The sequence below is a fragment of the Vigna umbellata genome, chromosome 5 (genome assembly GCF_029865625.1).
Source record: "Vigna umbellata cultivar VRB3 chromosome 5, Vumbellata_1.0, whole genome shotgun sequence".
Taxonomy (NCBI): domain Eukaryota; kingdom Viridiplantae; phylum Streptophyta; class Magnoliopsida; order Fabales; family Fabaceae; genus Vigna; species Vigna umbellata.
In genome coordinates, this window is record NC_142169.1 from 69078635 (window position 1) to 69099189 (window position 20555).

The 20555-nt window shown below is 31.7% G+C and overlaps 2 protein-coding genes across 5 annotated transcripts; both read right to left on the minus strand.

The window, feature by feature from the left end:
- Positions 1–551: 551 nt before the first annotated feature.
- LOC124831604 (lysine-specific demethylase JMJ28-like) lies at positions 552–6870 on the minus strand. The gene is made up of 12 exons (XM_047305646.2): positions 6193–6870; positions 5967–6103; positions 4673–4778; positions 4447–4579; positions 4293–4356; positions 3470–4196; positions 2841–3164; positions 1861–2391; positions 1712–1784; positions 1552–1637; positions 1073–1192; positions 552–967 (listed from the first exon to the last, which is right to left on the minus strand). Exons 1-12 carry the CDS (start codon positions 6700–6702, stop codon positions 896–898), a joined length of 2883 nt encoding a protein of 960 aa, XP_047161602.1. The 5' UTR covers positions 6703–6870; the 3' UTR covers positions 552–895.
- Positions 6871–12983: 6113 nt separating this feature from the next.
- On the minus strand, positions 12984–19630 carry LOC124831603 (equilibrative nucleotide transporter 3-like). 4 transcript variants are annotated; one of them, XM_088092185.1, is made up of 11 exons: positions 16793–17001; positions 16412–16664; positions 16100–16220; positions 15891–15995; positions 15545–15700; positions 15283–15426; positions 15030–15135; positions 14685–14860; positions 14436–14596; positions 13909–14167; positions 12984–13249 (listed from the first exon to the last, which is right to left on the minus strand). In XM_088092185.1, exons 3-11 carry the CDS (start codon positions 16139–16141, stop codon positions 13139–13141), a joined length of 1260 nt encoding a protein of 419 aa, XP_087948311.1. In that variant the 5' UTR covers positions 16142–16220; positions 16412–16664; positions 16793–17001; the 3' UTR covers positions 12984–13138. The 4 variants fall into 4 exon arrangements, with proteins under 4 accessions (XP_087948311.1, XP_047161597.1, XP_047161595.1 ...); XM_047305641.2 differs by lacking the exons at positions 16412–16664; positions 16793–17001 and adding an exon at positions 19504–19630; XM_047305639.2 differs by lacking the exons at positions 16412–16664; positions 16793–17001 and adding an exon at positions 19504–19624 and having other exon boundaries at positions 16100–16150.
- Between the last annotated feature and the right edge of the window lie 925 nt (positions 19631–20555).

Consider the following 20555-nt stretch of genomic DNA (forward strand, 5'->3'; position numbering starts at 1 on the left):
AAAATTTCCATGTCATCTTATTAGAAATTACCTTACATATGATTTTCAAAATAATTATTATTAAAGTTAATAATTTACACTACAGTATACATTCCGATTATGTTCACAATAAAAATGTGTAAAAAATAGTTAACAATGCTCTTAAATTATACCGACTTCCACACTCGAACAGATTGGCTCATTGCATTTCGATAAACATAAATAAACTATCGCACCCTTTAAAGTTGATGCCTTCAAATCATATTAGAAAAGAAAGAAAATAATACTAACATATTCTTACTATATAAAGCAATTTATATAAGATTTCTAAATTATCTAAATCATACTTTGTATTTAATAAAAGAATTTAGAAAAATTTGGCTAGGAAGAATGATTTGGGTGCCTGCAAATGACATTAGAAAGAAAGAGTGAAGAATACTAATATAGTGACTACTAAATCTCAATTATTTAAAATATATGAAAAAAAATTAATGCAATTGTCTAATGCAGCACCCGGCCTTGCGACAGCTAGTTACGAAGTGATATGAACTTGAACCACAAGGACACACCCATTAAACATCGTCTGGAAAGGCGGAATCCAAATCTAATTAATTAGAATCTAAAAACAGAATTGGATTAAATCCACTCCTTGAAACTAGATTTGAATAGTCTGGAATGGAGCAGTTATGGAGTGGTATTGGCTAATTGGAATTTTCGCAGTCTCAGAGGAACATATACAGAGCATGTATTTTTTATTTCAAATTCTCAGCTAAAGCATAAAGGTCACCGCAAATTAAAGAATAGAAACAGGCAGCAACCAATTTTGAGAATTAATCTGTACAAAAAAGAATACATGATATGGAGCTTAGACATGAGAGGTTCAGAGGCATCTTAAAATATACTTTAGCTTGTGCAATCATGTTCTGCATGTAAGTTCACATATTTCTTTTATTGCTGTATTCATGCTATGAAGGGCCATTTTTTTCACCTGTTTTCATAAACCAAAAACAGAAACAGGCCTTGTGAATTCAGGGCAAACATCTAACAGGACAAAGGCTAAATTGCTAAATAAAAGTATTATTACGAAGACTACCTCCAGTTTTTCTACTTTTGCGGGGTGGTCTTCTGGAAGCAGCCGGGCCTCATCAATCAATTGGATACACTCAGCAACATTCTCAGGGGACACAAATTCCAACTCCACACGAACACAACACTGCAGATAAATAATAACAAACTTGTCATACACTAAAAAACACAAGATAAAAAGTGAAACAAAAGTCAGTGCCTAAATAATGATATCCTCAATCAGCAATCACGTGGAAAGCAAAGGGCATCGATGGTGTGCTAATATTTTTGTTTCCTTTTAAATGTATGGGTACAATGTATGCTTTGATAACTTCATATTGCTTGAATTTCACTTCAGATTTGGCGTCGTAAGTAAATTTCCAAATGTGAAAATCACATTCAACAAGCATGTACATCAAGTTCAAGAACAGTTTAAAATTTCTGTTGTTTAACTAGACTACAAAAGAGACAGACAGGGTAAGAATCTTTGATACAAACGCAATAGACCTTAGGATTCCTAATCTGGTATGGACATCCAGAAGGAATGATGACAGCTTCTCCAACATGTTGCTCAAAAGTCCATGGTTCAATTTCTGACAACAGAAACAGCCGAGTCAATTTTAGTTATGCACAATTATAATACATAATGAAACACGGGTATACTTACTAAATTCCTCCTTAAGTCTCATCTTGTGCGTATTGTCAAGAAAGAAGCTCTGATCTAGAAGTGGATGAACCATCTGCATACAAGATATAAAATTGATCATCACCAACTTCGACAACATCATGTTGGGAATTGTCTTCTTGTAAACATACCTTCTCGTGATGTTCACTAGTATAAGAAAATTCATCAGAGTGTATTTTAAGGTATTCTAAGAGCTTTGGCACGTCTTGTCTTCGAAAGACATCCCATTGAGCACCAGCATTCCCTGTAGCCTTCTTCCTTTTATCATTGTCTGAGTTTTCAACGGAATTTCTAGGATTATGATCTGGAAACATCTCAGAACTTAGAACTATGCTGTGGAAAGATAAAGAGCGATGTGCCTTTTCAGTTTCAGAATAGGAACCACATTCTTTATCACCGGAAATATTGTTGTCTAAATTCTGATTGCATATTGTTTTCGCTTCACAAGAGATGCAAGATGTTCTGTTGACTCTCCTTAAAAAATCAGTTCCTTCTCTTACCAAACTTTGCATTTCATTTTGTTCCCTGTCTTCTGCGTGGTCAGTAGTAGTTTTAGATGACACCTTTTGACATAGAACTTTGTGCTTTTTCAATAACTTGCTTATTCTAGATAGCTGATCAGTGGACAGAGGGATGTCCATGGAATGTGCCATAACGTTAACCTGGAATTACACATCAACCATAGTGAGCGGCATATTTGGCTGTTTTGGTTGGAATATATACTTTCGAACATATTTGAGTAACTATTCAATATAAATATAAAGGCCATGTCTATTAAGATAAAAAAAATGGTAAAATTTAAACAATTACAAGAATGTAATAGGTACAGCCATATTTGTACTGGAAAACTTTTCATGCTTTCACTCAACACCTGAAAACAAGCATACATACAAGGAACAAGGTTTTTAAAGCATACGAGGACACAAGGCTTTTTACTTCAAAAGGCGAGATTATCTATAAGTTATCAACCGGTTAAATGCATACAAGATGAACATGGAAATTTTGTAACGAAAAGGAAATATCAAAAGACGGAGCATATTCCATAAGATGAGAAATTTCCTTTCCATGGTAAGTTTTAATTAAATAAACTAATTCAGGAAATATTACACACCATGTCATATGAGTCATAACAGAGATTTGTCACGGACTCGGCTTCATCATCAGCACAGCCATATGAAATATAAACATATGGTCCTATGTCGTGCATTGTACTCCCCTGTGGCAAATTTGCAGCTAAATTCAAAAGACCTGACGAGGGATTCATGTATTCTTGAATTGGAAGTGCATCGATTACTTCGGCAAAATGAGCTGGAAACTGTTCTTTGAATAGTTGGGAAGACAACCACCCTTTAAGTTTCAGCATCTCATGCCAAGTATTTTTCTTTGGTTGACATTTAAGAGATCCGGTAAAATACTGCCTAACGTTAGTCTCCACCTGCCAAAGTAAGAGTTCCGTATTTAATATTATACTTTCAACAATGGTCGTTCTGTTCAAGACTCAACAGAAGGATCCATCATTTCTTCACGTTTCACTGATCTGAGCATATGATGTCTTTATGCTGCATGATATTGAAAGTTACAAATAGCAAAAACTTCGAACATTATAATTTATTTTATGCTACCAAGTACATTAATTGCAATGAATAGTTTTCTAAGATGGTGCTTATCCTTTTATCTCAAACAACATAACAGTATCAACTTAAAATGTGTTTAGCATATACAAAATATTGATAAACTGACCTCAAACCAATCCAAACAAGCTTCAAGTAAGTCCTTGTTATTCTCATATCTTGTCATGCTCCTCTCAAGATAAGTGCAAAACATGAACAGTGGATCCCAACTAAGGTTTGGTGTACTTTGCAGCACATCTCTCACTACTACAGGATGGCCTCTTCCCCAATGTTTCTGAAAGTGTTCAAAATGATTGCTACCGATGTCCAAAACTGTAGGATAAAATAAGTAATTATCATTAGAATCTTCCCTTTGAGCTGCTTCCGGTAGCTGTTTGTATCTGCTAGTTTTATGATCTTTGTTGACACACATTGGGCAACTTGAACTTTTATCCAGAGTTTCAGGAAAGTCATAGCTGCAAATTATTTCTTCTGCCTTTGCTTCCATTTCTTTGATCCAACTTAAGGGAAAAACGTAGTTTAGATCAAGGTGGCTATTACCACAATCACCAAGCTTTGTAGTTGGGCATGATACTATGGAAGCACCGTTACAACTTGTCCACTCAGTTAACATTGAGGTATCAGTTAAATTGCCATGAGAAATGGCCTTCTCATCCAATAGGTACCTTTTGCCAGAAGTGCAAGCACTTATCCTGTCAGGTTGCTTGGATATGGAAGAGTTGTTTTGTTCAGAGATTCTTCTTTGACTTAATGCGCGAGAACAACTTAAGCAAAGACTGTATGAACAACTAAGGCAGCCTTTATGAAGATCCAAAATGGGTGTTTTGCAATGATTGCTGAGACAAGGGTTCCATAGATACTTATAATTGTCAGCAAGCAACACTAGAGAAACATTTTAATTTTCTCAATAATATCAACAAAAGAGAACTTACCAGTAATTTTTCTCATTGCAGCCAAACTTGACTGGTTTGATGATAATATCATTCATTTTCTTCCCTGCCATGCACAATATCATGTAAGATAACCAGGTTGAAATCAAAATGACTAATTTAGCAACCATCATATTAGAAGCATAATAGTCACTACCTTTAATTTTCGCTTTTGTTTCTACACCCACGTGGTGATCTTCTTTTATTTGTTTCAGTACAGGAAGGAGCATACAGACCAAATAATGAAAATGCAATATCCTATCAACTCTGTTTCTACCAGCTAAATGCTCCTTAAAAAATAAGGCACAAAACCAATCTGTCAGCAAATGCTGCTAAGAAAAAACTGTAGTATCTGTAAAAAGCATTTATCTTTGATGTCAGACCTTACTTTCACTGTCTTCATATTGAGGTGCCAAGCAATCTTTACAGGTGCAAGTTCCTCGGCAAACTGGACATGCCATCTTAACCTCATTTTGAGTGTCAAAATACCTACAGGTTTTTCAACAGATAAATTGCCAAATATCTCATATTTTGATCATAAGCATCAAAGATGCTGGCAACACCTAGTTCTAGCCATTATTGATCAATGTGATTATGCAGTAGCATAGTTATAAAAATCTTGGGATTTGATACATTTTTGTCTATCTACCAATTCGTATTCCAAGATGAAACTTATATGACTTTAAATCCCAAGATACATGAATGAACAAATGTAATTTTGTATCACCCACACAATTCTCATGTTTTTACTTTTTCACCAAATCTTATGAAAAAAATAATAAATCATGCGAGTTTAAATTTTCACATAGGTAGGAATTTGAAAGAACACTTTTGAACTTAACCTATTTGATTATTCCAACTTTATTTGTTACTCCCTCACTCAATGCGTGTACTCTGTTTAGCTATTTCATTGGTGTGCTTCCATTCTTCTAAAATAAAGATTTCAAAGCCTTAGATATAACTAGTAGATTTGTTTTGTATGCCTTTTGTTTAAGTTGTTTTATCTACTTCCATCCAGTTTAAATTGTTTACATTAAATTTTACACACGCACACACATATTTGAGGTAACTTTTCATACCTGAAAGTTACTATTTGATACAAAATTACGATTCACGGAATAGAGCGGCAGTTTACAATTTGAATTTCGATTCAATAACCTGGTGTAGTAGAACTGATTCTAGAAGCGGCACAAACATAACAGGGAACAGGAAAGTGGAATGGAATTGGATGTACAAAATACGATGTACTTTTCTTTTTCACTTAATCTTTTATTCTTATCAACCTCTGTTGACATTGATAATCATTCCCCAAATCTCTATCAACCAATTTTATCAATGGAAGACGGTGGTTATAGCAGAACGCCGAAATTCCACCACATAAACAAGCCATTGCAGTCTAGAATGCCGCCATCGCGGACCTCCCTTTACAAAACGCAATGCCATAGTGCTATAGATGCGCATCTCGGTTATTTAACGACATTGCATCAAAAGGGGCATCTAAGAAGTTCTAGAACTGCACCACAAGTAATGTACAGACTACAGCTAGGAAATAAACTCTGATCAAGCAACACTTCACACCTCATAGGCAAGGACAACAATGAAGCTAGAAATTCACAGTGAAAAAAAAAGAGCATTTGTAAATGGTAGCGAAATAACGAAACAAGTCCAAGTTCCAACCTTTGTTTAATGCAATCCATGCAGAAAAACTCTCTCTGGCAGTTTGAGCACCTTATAAGACTGCAAGAATCACTTCTCTGACACCAATGACACTTCTTCCTCCTCCCCTTCTTCAAATTTCGTCCACACTGCACAACCTTAAAAGAATCAAACAAACTCACCGATCACTACAAAGAAAGACAAAAAAGAAAACGAAAAAGTCAAAATATCAAAAGTCAAAACCCACCTGCAATTTGCCACCAGAACCCCTCTCAACATTCTTGGACCTGAAGTAACGATAAGAAGAAGCCACATTGGGCGTTGAAGAGGAAGCAATAGCCATAACCCCATTCGGCAACTCCCTCCTCAAGTCGTGATTGGAGTGCAAATTCAATTTCAAAGGCAAATTCAATTGCGATTCCTTCTTTTTCTTCTTCTCAGCCTCTCTCTGCAGAACCATCCTTATGAGCTCCAATTGGTTCCTCCTATTGACAAATGCCTCTCTCGAGTTGCCCTTCCGCTTCGCCCCAATATGAGTCTCAACGGCGTCGTTTTGGCTCTTTCTCTGAAGCTTCAGAGACTCCGGAACCTTTTCCTTGTGCTGCCGATGCTGACCTTGCAGGTAGTGAATCTCGCAGAGCTTTAGGTTTTCCATCACTCTCCGCCGGCACCGCCATTGCCGCCCGTCCGTCCGGTTGCACCGCAGATGCTCCGGTACCGCTTTTCCTTCCTCTTCCGGCGTCGATTTTTTCCCCATAAAATAGTAATAACAGTTCAATTTTTATTATTTCTTTTTGTGGCGAAATTGGGATATTTTGTGGTAAAAGTGGGAGTGAAAGAGGCAGAAGAGAACAGAGGAACAGAATAAAAGAAAAGAAAGGGGAACAGGTTAACGCCTAAAACTAAAAGACTGTGATTTTGTGTGTATTTATTTATATGGCAGGAAACAAAATACTAATAGTCCAATTCTCATAACATGTGTGCGCGTGGCATATTCGCGTCATTATTGGAATCCTCGTTTGATTTGATCGCTAATCTTTCAAAAACCAAAATCCTTATCTTTCGCTAACTCACCTCACAAGCTGCAAACTTTTCTGTTAAAAACAATGCTTTTAATCTCTCTTTTTTTTCTTGCCTTTTTGGTGGTGCTCTGATTTTGGATGGTTGTGAATCGTGTCAGTGCAAAATTTCAGGCTCCTTGTTGTGGAAATGCCAGCGCTGAGATGAATGCAGTGTTGTGAATTACCATTTGAGAGATTTTATAAATAAAATAAAACACATGATTGGTGGTTGGAATTAGATAGCTGTTTTTCATGTCTATGATATTAGTATGTGTGTGCTTTTGGTTCTCATGCCATCTTAGATAAAAGTAGATGTTTTTCTATATGTGCTGGTTCTGTACAATCTCATGTACACAAAAACTGGTGTGTCTGATTGTAACAGTATGCCAAACCCGTTGCCATTATATATTCTATTCTGAAAATTACTTGTTTGAAAGTGATAAACTTGGAAAGCTTTCTTGTCAGATGTTTTGATTTTCCTGTTGATTTCTAGTTTTAGATAATAGGAATATACAAATATAATAAAACTTAAATAAACCTGATTGGTTGTGATTGTGAAACTTGAACTTATATCGATCACAGGTTCATATAACACATGTTTTGGTGAAAAAGTTCGTTACATATAAGGTATCACATGAAAGGTCATGTGATTAAATTTATTTTTTGATATTTGGTTCTCTTAAGTTTATATTTTAATGATCTGTGCTGTAAATTTGGATTCATATATCTGAAACAATTAAAAAACTACTTTTCAAGTATTTAACGTTACATCTTCTAATTTACATTGTTATCAGTTAAACTGAGATAATCTCATACATTAATAACATGAAAAATGGTGCATGGTACATGAGATGTTTCCTTAAGCCGGATATTAGTTTTTTATTTTGTTTTTCTGCAGTTGAGTTGCATAAGTTAGAGTACCAAATGTACTTTATTATGGGCCGAAAAGTTGTTTAAGCATTGTTTGATGAAGTCCAGTTTTCTGTGTTGAAATTTTGGGCTTTAAATTAGATGTAGAGAGATGACAATTATCTGCTGCATATATGTGATAAAAAAAAAACATTTTTTTTACCATTAAATAACTTTGATTGTTTTGTTTTCTTAAAACTGCAATCTGTTTTAGCATTTGCAATATTTTATATTTTATTACAGTCTTGAAAGCTGAAAATGGTTTGTTTATTTTGTGAAATGAGAAATGAGAAATGAGAAATGATCACGGTTTTATCTTTATAGAAAATCCTGAATAAGTATATCAGCAATTTCTAAAGGCTTTTTGGTTTTGTAAGTAACGTGTGACATTTTTGACGAATATCTTTGGAGCACTTCTGCATATTGGTTGTTGCCACTCCAATAATGTTAAAGATCAGCTTCTTTTTTTTTTGGAGATATAAAGAGATGTGCACTTATTTGAGTTATCTTTTGCTTTTAGACAGATACTATACAAGGCTCTCTCCTGTAGTTTTTTTTTTTTTGGGAATTTTCTATTTGTGAGTTTTGTTTCCCTTAAGTTCAAAAAGGAGAATTTCAACAAAGAAGAAGTTGGAATATAAAGTTGAAATTGCGTATGCATGCACACAAAACTTCAAGAGATAGAGACAATAGAGAAAAATCATGTTTGCATTTGTTTACAAGGTTCAAATAAAGCTTCCAGATGTATTCACATATATTTATCAATAAAATATTTAAATAAGAAAGGAATTTAAATCTGCATATTTATGAATGTGATATTTATTTATTTATTATTACTCCAAAATGGACCATGACTTCTACATTCAGTAAAAAACATAAAGAAGACACAACCTGTTTCATATAGAGTGCGAGCATGCAATAACCTTTGTTGAAAATCTTCCAACAACGACATGTAAACTACATTGTAAAATTCATGATTATTTGTGGCATAGATACAATATTAAAGGTTGAAAAAGCTCATTTGCAACATAGTGTATTTGCAAAATCTGTTCTGTATATTACCTTAAAAAATGTAAAATAACTAATTTTGTATTAAATCTATCTGGGGGAATTCATTAAATTAATTAGAATTGCAGCTTTATAAACCAGATGATATATGTTACAATATAAGGAGAGAAAAATGTTTTTAGATTGAACGTATCGAATGTGGGCTTACAAATGTCAAATTCGGCTCTTCAAAAAAAAGCATATTTATTTTTGGCACATACACTTTATGGGATTATTGGCAAGTTAGACATTGTAGGTTTTACATAAACTGATTATTCGACTTAATTACTAAAAAAAATATTTAATATATTTATCAATGAAATTCAACCTAATCTAATCGAATTAAATTAGATTAATTGAATAACCAACCTAATAGATATCCCAAATATTTTATGTGTGCTCCAAAAAATTAAAAAGATAAAAAGCATGCCATAATTAGTAATATATATATATATATATATATATAATATATATATATATATATATAGTTTTAAATATATTGTGCAAAATACACGTTACAGAAGGATCATCAGATAGAGTGTAAATTCAATTAAAGTAAGAAATTATCCATTAAGGATGCATATGCATCTTACTTCCAACTCAAGTCACTTTCATGTCACTCATTATAAAGTGAATAGACAGAATAAGTTCTTTTATTATTTTATGCCATCTCATTAATTAATTTCTTCAGTAATTGACCTCCATTATATTGAAGCCATTCATTCAGGCTACATGTGTTTGTGTGTGTAAAACTTGGTAATGTTTATTCCATTAATCATTAACATGATCAAGAAAAGAAGATATATAGTTATTTGAAAATTGAACCCAACTTAGCTTTTCATTTACATAAATACATGTACAATAATAAATTACAGTACTTACACATACATATATACATTGTACTTGAAAACAAAATCATATATTTGTATATATACTAAGAAGAAGAAAAAATCAGTATGATTTATCCTTCGTTTCCTTCATTCTAAGAACAATTGTACCTTGAGCATCTTGAAGCAACTGAGTGACGAGTTCGTCAGGAGGAATGAGTCTCCAAATTGTAGGATGGTCCAAGTCATGACCAATTTGAGCAAATTTATGAGCAGCTCCATTCCCTTCCCTATATATGTGACTCACCATCATCTTGTTAAAGTCTGGTAGAATAGATTTTATATCACTGATATGTCTTTCTACCTCCATGCATCTAGCTTTTTTCCCTTTCTCTATGATCTCAAGCAATGTTTTCGCATCTCCTTCGAGCCAAAGATCATTCCAACCATTTTCACGAGCTAGCTCAAGGCCTCTCCTAAGTGCAGTCAGTTCAGCAATAGTGCTGTTGGCTTCTCCAATGGATTCAGCATAGCCAAGCAAGAATTCTGCATTGTGATTTCGGACAAGCCCACCAATGCTTGCTTTTCCAGTTAGACTTTTGCAGGATCCATCAAAGTTCAATTTTGTCCACCCTATGCTTGGTTTCTTCCATTCCACTGGGATTATTTCCTTGTGGAAATACCTAATCAACCCACAAACAGGACTTTGCACTGGTTTTTGGCACCTAAAAATATTTATTAGACCCAACATTATGTGTATTTGTTTGTAACCACTCGAGTTGAAACAAATGACTGGGATATCTGGAATGTTAATTTGAGACAAAAATTCCTATGATAGCATAACAATCTTAATTTCTCCTAATAACTGTAAGAAAACAGTTGTACAATAGTTGAAGAAACTGGTCGGAATTCGAAATAACTAATGAATTTGGAGGGAAGGAAAAGTTCAATATAGCAACTCCATTTGTTGGAAATCTTTGTTCTGTATTTGTTTTTCTTTCCGGAACGAATTCAATTTCCACCAAAGCAAAAAATAACAAGGAAGACTGAAATTAACACGAACCGATTTTGAGACTAAAGTTTGAAAAAGAAGGAAGATGTAAGGTATGATGCATGCCTAGAAGAAACACAGAAACCTTGAAACATGAAAGACAATAATAATGGTAATGATGGGTTGATGAATAGGGTTGATGAATAGGGTTGTGCTGCTTATTATGAAAGTTAATTAATGGTTCTTGCTTCACGGAAGTTCGCATTAAATGAAGTTGGAGTGAAGAAAAAGGAAAGAAGATTCAAAAATTGATACCGAAATAATGAGAAATGGGAGAGGTTTCTTCTTCAGGAACTCTCTAAACTAAGCATATTCTGTTGCTAAAGAAGATTGCGTGCATGAACTATCATATAAAGATTGCAGGAGAATAAACAAGACTGCACGTTCTTTTCCCTAACGTAACGTTAACCATTGAATTGTATTTTAGTAACTATAATAAACAAAACCTAAAAAACGCATTCATCATCCAAATATGGGAAACTCTATTACGGCTATATTTGTCTGCACCACCAACCACACCATGCAACAAAATCAACGTGCGTACGTTAAATAACTCGAACAAAAAAATCACTGTAGAATAATTTATCTGTAATAATACATATCAATAAGAAGATATCGGTTTTAGTGCTCCTTAAAAAACAACTTCCTTGAGTGATAACTGCACGCACAACAACTGCCACATGCAAACAAAAACTGTTTTTTGTCGGCTGCGATATAATCAGAAATTTAATCATAATAAAATTGAATAAAGATTTTTTCTATTTAGTTATAATTTCTCATGAAGATTTAGACTGCTATACCCAAGATAATTTTTTTTTCAGTAAAAATTCTATAATTAATCCACCAACGTAAAGTTGATCTGAGTGATATTAATTCAAATTTTTGAAAGAAAATTAGAGTTTGAACACGTAAATAGAGAGAATATGATTGAAGTTAGAAGCTTTGTCAAATTTTGTTATTGGAGAACATTTCACAAGAAAAAAAAAACATTTATGAATACTTCACGCATAAAACATAAAAAAAATCTATAATTCATTTTTGAAGATAAGAATTTGACTAAGTTGGCTGATTTGGTCAAATAGATAACAAGGAATGACAATATTTCGATTAATCATTATTTTCTAGCATAAAGGTTTATGTTTGATAATCTCAAAGAGACTATTTTTCACAAAAACAAAACAGCATAAAATAAGCAACACCTTGGGCTTATCTGAAACGAAATGGACTGGGCTTTGGTTTGGGTGATCCGTTTGACCACAACTGGTTGACGTGGACAAATGGATCATTGGTGTCGTGTGGTTAAATATTTTGATGTCCGATGCTAATTACTAATTAGTGCTTCATGCAAGCCATTGCTTGCGCAATTTGTCACTCTTTTCACGTGCCCTTTTATTTCAACGACGCCAATGATGAATTTCTTTTTCTTCTGTTAATCCAATTAGTAATATTTCAGTAAAATATTAAGAGTGGGAGAAGAAATTGTTTGTAAGACTTTTCAACGAAATGACTATTTTTAAAATTGGAGAAGAAAGAGAGAAGAAAATAGAAAATGTGATTATTTTTTAAACCTTTCAAAATTTTAGTCCACTCTTTTTATATTGGAATGAGTATTCTAAAATAAGCATTCTGAAATAAGAAAAATCAAAATTTTTAAAATACCTATTCCAAAATAAAAGGACGGTGAAGGTGCAAAATGTTTGACATTCGATAATATGTAATTTTACTGAAAAACAACTATGACAAATATATTTTATATGTATGATTTTTATAGTAATTATTTTAAAAGTTAATAAAGTTACCAACACACTATTTTTAAATGGAAGGATATCATATAATTATCCTACACTATTGTCATGGGTTTATACCAATATTATTTAAGTTTTATCTCATTTGGGCGGGATATTTAACATTGAAAACTATCTTGTGACTAACAATCTAGGTCAAATAGGTTTTATAGAGAAGCAAATCAATTTTTCAATCCATGAAAGTGTATAATGTTGTCAGATTAGTCCTTGAAATTCAAATAAAATTGAATGAGTAGAGTTCCCTAAATGTATTAGGTTAAAAATTAAAAAATAAAAAGTTAAATAATAATTATAAAACTTGCATAAAAAAAATATAACAAGTGATTAAATTGAAAAAATTTCATGAAAGAATTACAAATATCAAATATTTATTTAAATATTTTAATTCAGTTAATTGATATAACACTGCATTGCCCTCTGAGAGACCAACCAATCCAGAAGGTAAAAGTGAGTGAGGGTTGATTAATACAATAAATATAGATTTAGTATATCTTCAGAATGTTCCATTACCAATGATCCATAACCAGTCAAGAACAGCCCCAGCGCATATGCCACTTAAAAGACATAAGACAAGCAAATTACCCAAAGCATTCTGCTCTGGACCCTGTAATGCAACACCACAAACTCCAAAGTTACACTTGTCTGTGATATAAAATAATAAATATATATTTTAATCCATCTATTTTTCTTTTAATTAAACGAGGAATTAGTTCTTCAATTCGAAAATTGAATATATAAAATGAGTGTTTTGTCTTTAAGAAAGTAAAAATTAATTAATTTTAAAATAAAAACTTACATTTAAAAGAGTTAAAAAACTTATTAGTCAATTTAAAAAAAAAGTAACAATACTAAGTTTACAGGGGATAAAAAAGTCGAAAACACATTTTTCTAGAAAAAAAAGTGCACGAAATTCGACATATTATTAGAAAGTGGGCTTAAAGCCTAACTCAACCTCACAAAACCGGCTTGTAAGGTGAGGTTTGCACCTCACTTATATATTATAATTTGGCCTTATCTCTAGTCGATGTGGGACTTCCAACACATATTTACCTTTGATCCATACTTCTTCTTTTTTTATAAATGTTACTGATAAATGAAAAAGAGGCCCTGAACATCTTTATTAACTAAAGAATTGAATATTTTAAATAATTGAGAAGATACTTAATTTCTTGGTGAGTAAATAATTAAGATGATATAACAAGAGCTAATAGATGCATTTGAAGTTGTAGTTTGATATTTGAGAGATGAGTTGGGTGAACTTGCCTTGTAACCTCTTGGTGCAACAGTAAGAACACAAACAGTGAGATAGCCATTGGTAAGTCCCAGAAAGGAGGTGAGTAAAATCATCCATCCTTGGTCACCATATTTTGCTGTAAAGTAGAATGCTGGAATCAACAAGAATCGAGAAAAGACTGCTATCAGTAGAGCCTTTCTGGATTCCAACTTCAGCCATGGTACAAGGGGAATATATCTTGATATGAGATCCATTATATTATACATAGCTATCAAAACTACTGCGTACCTGTAACATATCCAGTGCTCAAATAAAGTTATTTTAACTTTTTTCTATCAGTTTCATCGGTCATCAAAGGACAAAACAGAGAAAAACAGAATCATCAAAGATCACCTAATAATTTCTAGAAATGTCATATCCACATTCTAATTACAAAAAGTGGGTCTCATCTATTTAATGTTTGTTTTTCTCTTGCACCGGATTGTAGAGGAGTTGTGCTCCATCAAGTCATGTCAAAGGCAAATGGATTAAATAAGACTAAGCATAGAACACTTACCATGTGCCTAACCGATGGGTGCCCGTATTTTCATACAAAAATCCAGGGAAGATTGACAGTGTTACCGCATATATAAAAAATAAATCAACTGCATAATCAAGATTCTCATGAAATAATTGTTTGTTGCTCAACCGCTCTTGTTGCTTATCATCATATCCACCCTGCACAAGTTCCAAATCATTTTAGGAGATGATAAAAATGATTTCCACGTGATAAAGTATTGTCATTGTTTTAACATAGTTATATTACTTGATCTTTAGTCTTTGCACTAATTCCAGCAGCAGCAAGGTCAGCTGCAACAGTTTTTGATCCCTCTAATGCTGCTTTTGAACGGTAATATTTCACTATGGGCAATTTGGTGAAGTAGATTGCATACAGGAATATACAAACTAACTCAATGCATGAGGAAATTGCCAAGAATAGTACTGCAAGAATAAGAAACCATCACCTTTATTTTAAAGATACTGCACTAAGAATCATCATCATGCTGTTTGAAAATTGACAGGAGCTTTATACATGACAAAATAATACTTTATCAAAATCAACCGATCAACACAATATAAGATACATTGTAAAATAAGAATAAAAGCATACTTGCTCCCTTGCGAAGTCCATGACTAGATTTCTCGAAAGCTGCCTTGGTCAGCATTCTCAGAATAGAAATTAGAGCCCCTGATGCTGCCAAACCAGCAAGGTAGGACTGCATGGCAATATGTTTTATTTAAGTAAAAAAAGATAGCAGAAGACCTCAACTTATGAGTTTGTAAACTGTACCTCCAATATATAGGAATTGTAACTAGAAAGCTTATCACTGAAAGATACTGAATGAATTATATGAAAAACAGACCTGGATAAACTCAGGGCACATAAAACATAGATCTCCTACCATGCCACCTTCGACTAGAGCATCTGCTATTCCAAAACAAGCAGCAAGCACACATATACCAATATAAGGTCCAATTCCACCTTTTCCTGATGTTGCTAGATCCACCTGTCACAACAACAGATAGTTGAAGCTTTATGAGCCAGGGAAAATAGACCACTGATTCACTACGGAAATTACATATATCAGACGCTGCAGATTATAAAACTGGAAATGGTATACTTACAACAAGCACAAAGAAAGTGCTAAAGAAGAAAAGAGTGAATCCAGCCAAATTCCGCTTTCTAGTATTGATCTTCGACTCATAGTAAGCGAGTATTATCATTGTTCCAATTGCAAATGGTTGGTAGACCAAGGTAAGTACCCTTGCAGGATGGTATTTCTCCAGAGTCGAACAAAAGATTCTTTAGAATGAATTAGGCAACCCATATTTTAAGAAGCATCGGTCAATCACAATTAGAAAATTTCCATTTCCCATCTTTTATAGGAGAAAACATTTATTGTTGGGAATAAAGACATTGTACAGTTACGTTAACTCCTATCAGAAACTGAAAGCACCATGCATTACTTACAGGGAACAGTGTGTAATAGTAATCTCCTATAGTCAACATGCTGTTCCAGGAAACAAGGGACCCAATTCCAAGAATGAAACAAATTGTCATAGCTTCATATTTTCCCTGGTTGCATTGAAAACAAACCGACAAGATGACAAATTCCATTCTAGAGAAATGTTACCGTTATACATGTTAGCAGTAAGTTCTTTAGTAAAAATTGCTCTGACCTTGGGTTTTTGAGGTGTTCCACAGTAATCACTGGCATCCATGGCTCTCCTCTTGAAAAATAAACGCTGAGGATAATTAATATTTATCAACAATAACCGCTAGTCCACAGATATTTGAGTCCTTGGATAAGAAAATACGTTTTGATTAATACATGAATAAAGTTCTGTGAATAATTAGAGAGAGATAACAAATATAGATGCTATTATTGGCGCAGTTTAAATCTTCAAGCACGAAGAACTCAAAATTATATGGTTCACCCTATTAATTTCACTGGACCTGCAATTGTGTTCTTTTTTAAGGTATTGAATTACCGGTGCCTACTGTGGGAATTGATGGATCCACAACAAAAATACCAGAACAGGCGATGTTGAAGTAGACACAATCTAGATGGCGTTATGGTGTTGAAGCTCGTTAATCGCAACAACTAAATTTTACATAGAGAAAAGCAGCATTGGTATTATCCGAAGAATATCTTGTTGTACGCTTTATGTAGATTAGCTCTATGCAGAGGTGCTGTGGGCTACACACTTCAATTGATTAAGAAAATACACGAACGAACAACTCCTGTGATTTGTTTGATCCATTTCTTATTAGTGGCTTGCTATTAAAAATGAACAAAGTGAACTAAGATTTAAAAGTAAAGAAGAAGAATAATTAAGGAGAAATGAATAACATTAACTTGGGTGACTCGCCTATCATTTGATGCCATAGAAGATGATTCGGATTTGATTAGAAAGATTGAACGCAATTAAGGTTTGCAGTAATTATTTGACGTCGGAACTGTATTTTGATGTGGTCGGAGATGGATTTCCATTACACGCTTTCACTGAACCAATCCTCGTAACGCTTAAGTCTGGCCAGATCTTTTCTTTCTTCAACAATCATCGTATTTTCTTATAAACAACATGTCATTAATCTAGATTTGTTTTCTACTACGCCTCAGTTTTTAGTACAAGAAAAAAAAAATCTTAAAAAGATTAATAAAATTTAATATAGTCTATTCTTGTTAATATTCCTGAAGTTGATTTCTTTTATAAAGGACAACAGAGAAAGCATTAATAAACAATCATAAGATGCAACCTACCCACCATCACCATTAGTTCAATGATTTAGCCCTTCTAATAAAGTTCACCAGGATAACATAATCATAAAATATGTTCCTTTATTTACCAATTAACTTTATGAGTATTAAAGTGGACTCTATATTTTATTTTTGTCTTAAAGGTAATCACGTGGGAATCAATTATAAGAAGAAAAAGAAAAAGTTTGACGGTCTTAAAACTTTAATAGCTTTTATTTTTCTCATTATAGTTATTTTCTGATTTCATAACACCATTTTAAATCTTTTTAATTTAATAAATTCTACTTTCTTTAAATAAACGAATTTAATTCCTTCAGTGATTACAAGTGAAATCAACTTTAACTATTATATGATTTATTATTATTATTATATTTTAAAAAAACAGATTACATTAACTCATTCTTTTTAAAAATATACCTAAGTTAAGAAGATTTAAAATAATGGTACGAATTTTAAACAAATCATTATAATGGTAGAAAAAACCAATTAAATCAATATGTAAATTTTAACTATTTTTTACCTCATGTAAATAATACCATTGTAATTAATATTTTGCTTTTAATGTGTTTCTGTTGTTGATATCAGTTTGAAAAAAAAGAATTTTAACTTTTTTTAATAAATTTTAAAAATAAATTATATTTTTAATTGTAGTTGTTTGAGATTCTTGTTAATTCTTTTAATAAAAATGACCAAAAAATTAATCTAGATCTGAATTTGTCTTTAGAGATATAATTTTAAAATAGATAAATAATTAAAATTTTATAAATAAATTCTAGTAATTATTTTTTATTTTAATTGCACAAAATTTATCTTTATGTAACTCTAATTATTTTAAAACTTTATAAATATTAGAACTTTAAATACCACCCAACAACACTGACGCTTAAGTGTATTTAAGTCAAAATAATGGTTACTTTACACGAAGTGACATTGTTCAAGCAATAATATATATGTTTTGTCAAGCGACAACTTATAATGCATATTAAGGAGGATTGATGATAGCTAATAATATTTTTAGAACTTTTAGATTATACACTAAATATCATTGTTTAAATATGGATATAATGTTTCACCGACAAAATGTGTGATTTGATATCTATGTTTATATGTAGATGAAATGATAGTGATATGCATTCACTTCTATAATTATATTTAATTTTGTTAGGAATTTCAAATTATAATGTTTATAAATATTTTTATTACAAATAGGATTTTGGGATAAAAGAGTTGAAGATAAATATAGTTGTTGTGAGTTGAAGTATTTGAAGTATGAAAAAATTATCCTTGAATAAAATTCATAATTTTATTAAGAAAATAACATGTTATATGCAACTCCAATTTGAGAAAAAGTTATGTGGAAGTTTTAAAAGATGTAGAATGAATAACTTTACTTAAAAGTTTGGCTTTTTGAAAATTGATAAATTAATGAATTTATAAATAAATACGCATATTGAAAATTATATGTGAATTGTGATTTTTTATAAATATTTATGTTTATTGTGTCTAATTTTAGACTTATTCTTATGTTTCTGGTTGGTGATGAATGTAATAATCCTGTAGACAAAATTACGTGGGAAACATATGATATTATATATAAAGAAAAACAAATTTTATTTTGTATATATAAATTAATTATAAAAGAAATAAAGTAAAAGAAATTATTTTGTATCTAAAAATATTTTCAAAATAGTTTTAGACCAAATTTTTTTTATACAGATAATAAGTTTAAATCAATTTAAACTATACATGTAACTATATTTCGTGATTCCCTTGCGTAAAGTTCAATTCTACTTTATTAAAAAACTCACCAAAACAAATCGCATACCCAAGCACCCTGTGAGCTTCTATACAGCCACGTTCATTGCTACTTTTGAACCCAATAAATAGGAATTTTCAACTTCAATACACATATTTATGCATTCACAGAAACGATTGCATCAACTCCAAACTGTCAAAAATCATTTTCATACATCAAATGATAAAATAAAATATAACAAAAATTTAACCCTGAATAGGTGATTAAAAGATCTGGCTGTTGGTTTTCAAATACAGAGAACTCTAGTTCCAGTTTTCTTATTCATATATATAAATGGTCAAATGTTAAGAAAAAGTAATGAAAAAGTATAGTAGATAGTAGACATCAAATTGAACCAATCTGCAAAAATGTCCGCAAAGAATGAGAAAACGTTTCGTCCAAAGGCCCACACTCAATGCGTAATCAGAAAATGACATTTGGGACGACGACAGTAATCCATTCACAAAAGCAGGAATCCATTACGCAGTGAATACAAAAGAATAGAGTGATAGGGTTTTGGAATTTACCAGAAGCAGAATTGTTGTTGTGAAGATGACAACAAATCAGTGGCAGAGTTTGGTTCTTCTCACCCTTTCCTCTTCTGCACACGCGCTCAAACTCCTTTTTCACGCCTTGTGTGGTGATGTGCTCGAGATCTCCACATTTTAAATAAGAATCTCACCCGAGTCAAATTAATATTTATTATTTTCTAAATGTTAATTAATTAATTACATTAATTCCCATGTAAAACAATTTACTCGTGTCAATATTATGGAGGGTTCAAAATGATTTACTTTACCTTTAATAAAACAATTTATTAAATATATTTAGAATATGCTAGTTCTTGATTCAATAGCTTCTATATTAAGTTTATTCACAAAATATTAACATTATAAGTTTTTTTAAAGAAAAGAATGCCAATATACTATTATTATATTTCCTATTAGCTCAATTGGAAACAGGACGCTTTCTATCTCAAACAAATACACGATGGTGTACATTTTTAATTAGATAATTTTATCTTTTAAATAAATAAAAAATATATAATTGATTCAATATAACGAGTATTAATAAATTTTATTTTCAGTACAATAAAAAATTAATTATTGTAATTTTGTTGGAATTTCATTATTTTCATTAATATTTAAGATAATTCAACACGAGTTTAGTGAAAAAATTGACATTAATATATTATTAATTTTTATTTCAATAAATATATGTGACAATTACTAAATATTTTTTAGTTCAATTATCTTAAATATTAGTTTAAATAAAATGAATGAAATTAAAGTTTTATTTTAAAGACTATAATTTTTTTTAATTAAATATTTCTTACACTTAAATGTAAAATTGGAATTTATTTTTATCATATATTTTAATTTTCAAACATTAAAAATAAATAAATATATATTTTTTAACTTATTTACATTAAGCTTTATTGACGAACAATATTTCAAGCAGTTAAATTTACTCATATTCATTCATTATTAAAGTTAAAAGATTAAACTATATTGGGTTAAATATGTTTTTTGTTCCTAAATTATTGGTCGTTTCTGGTTTTAGTCCCTCTTTCAAAATA

What these genes read in the sequence shown, in the direction of transcription:
- LOC124831604 (XM_047305646.2), bottom strand. Translation starts at nt 6,702, where the DNA reads ATGGGGAAAAAATCGACGCCGGAAGAGGAAGGAAAAGCGGTACCGGAG. An exon ending in ATGAAGACAGTGAAAGTAAG is followed by an intron (nt 4,580 to 4,672) that starts GTCTGACATCAA and finishes TTATTTTTTAAG; the next exon opens with GAGCATTTAGCTGGTAGAAA. An exon ending in CTTGTTTGGATTGGTTTGAG is followed by an intron (nt 3,165 to 3,469) that starts GTCAGTTTATCA and finishes TTACTTTGGCAG; the next exon opens with GTGGAGACTAACGTTAGGCA.
- LOC124831603 (XM_047305641.2), bottom strand. Translation starts at nt 16,141, where the DNA reads ATGGATGCCAGTGATTACTGTGGAACACCTCAAAAACCCAAG. An exon ending in TGTGCCCTGAGTTTATCCAG is followed by an intron (nt 15,136 to 15,282) that starts GTCTGTTTTTCA and finishes ATTGCCATGCAG; the next exon opens with TCCTACCTTGCTGGTTTGGC. An exon ending in ACCCATCGGTTAGGCACATG is followed by an intron (nt 14,168 to 14,435) that starts GTAAGTGTTCTA and finishes GATATGTTACAG; the next exon opens with GTACGCAGTAGTTTTGATAG.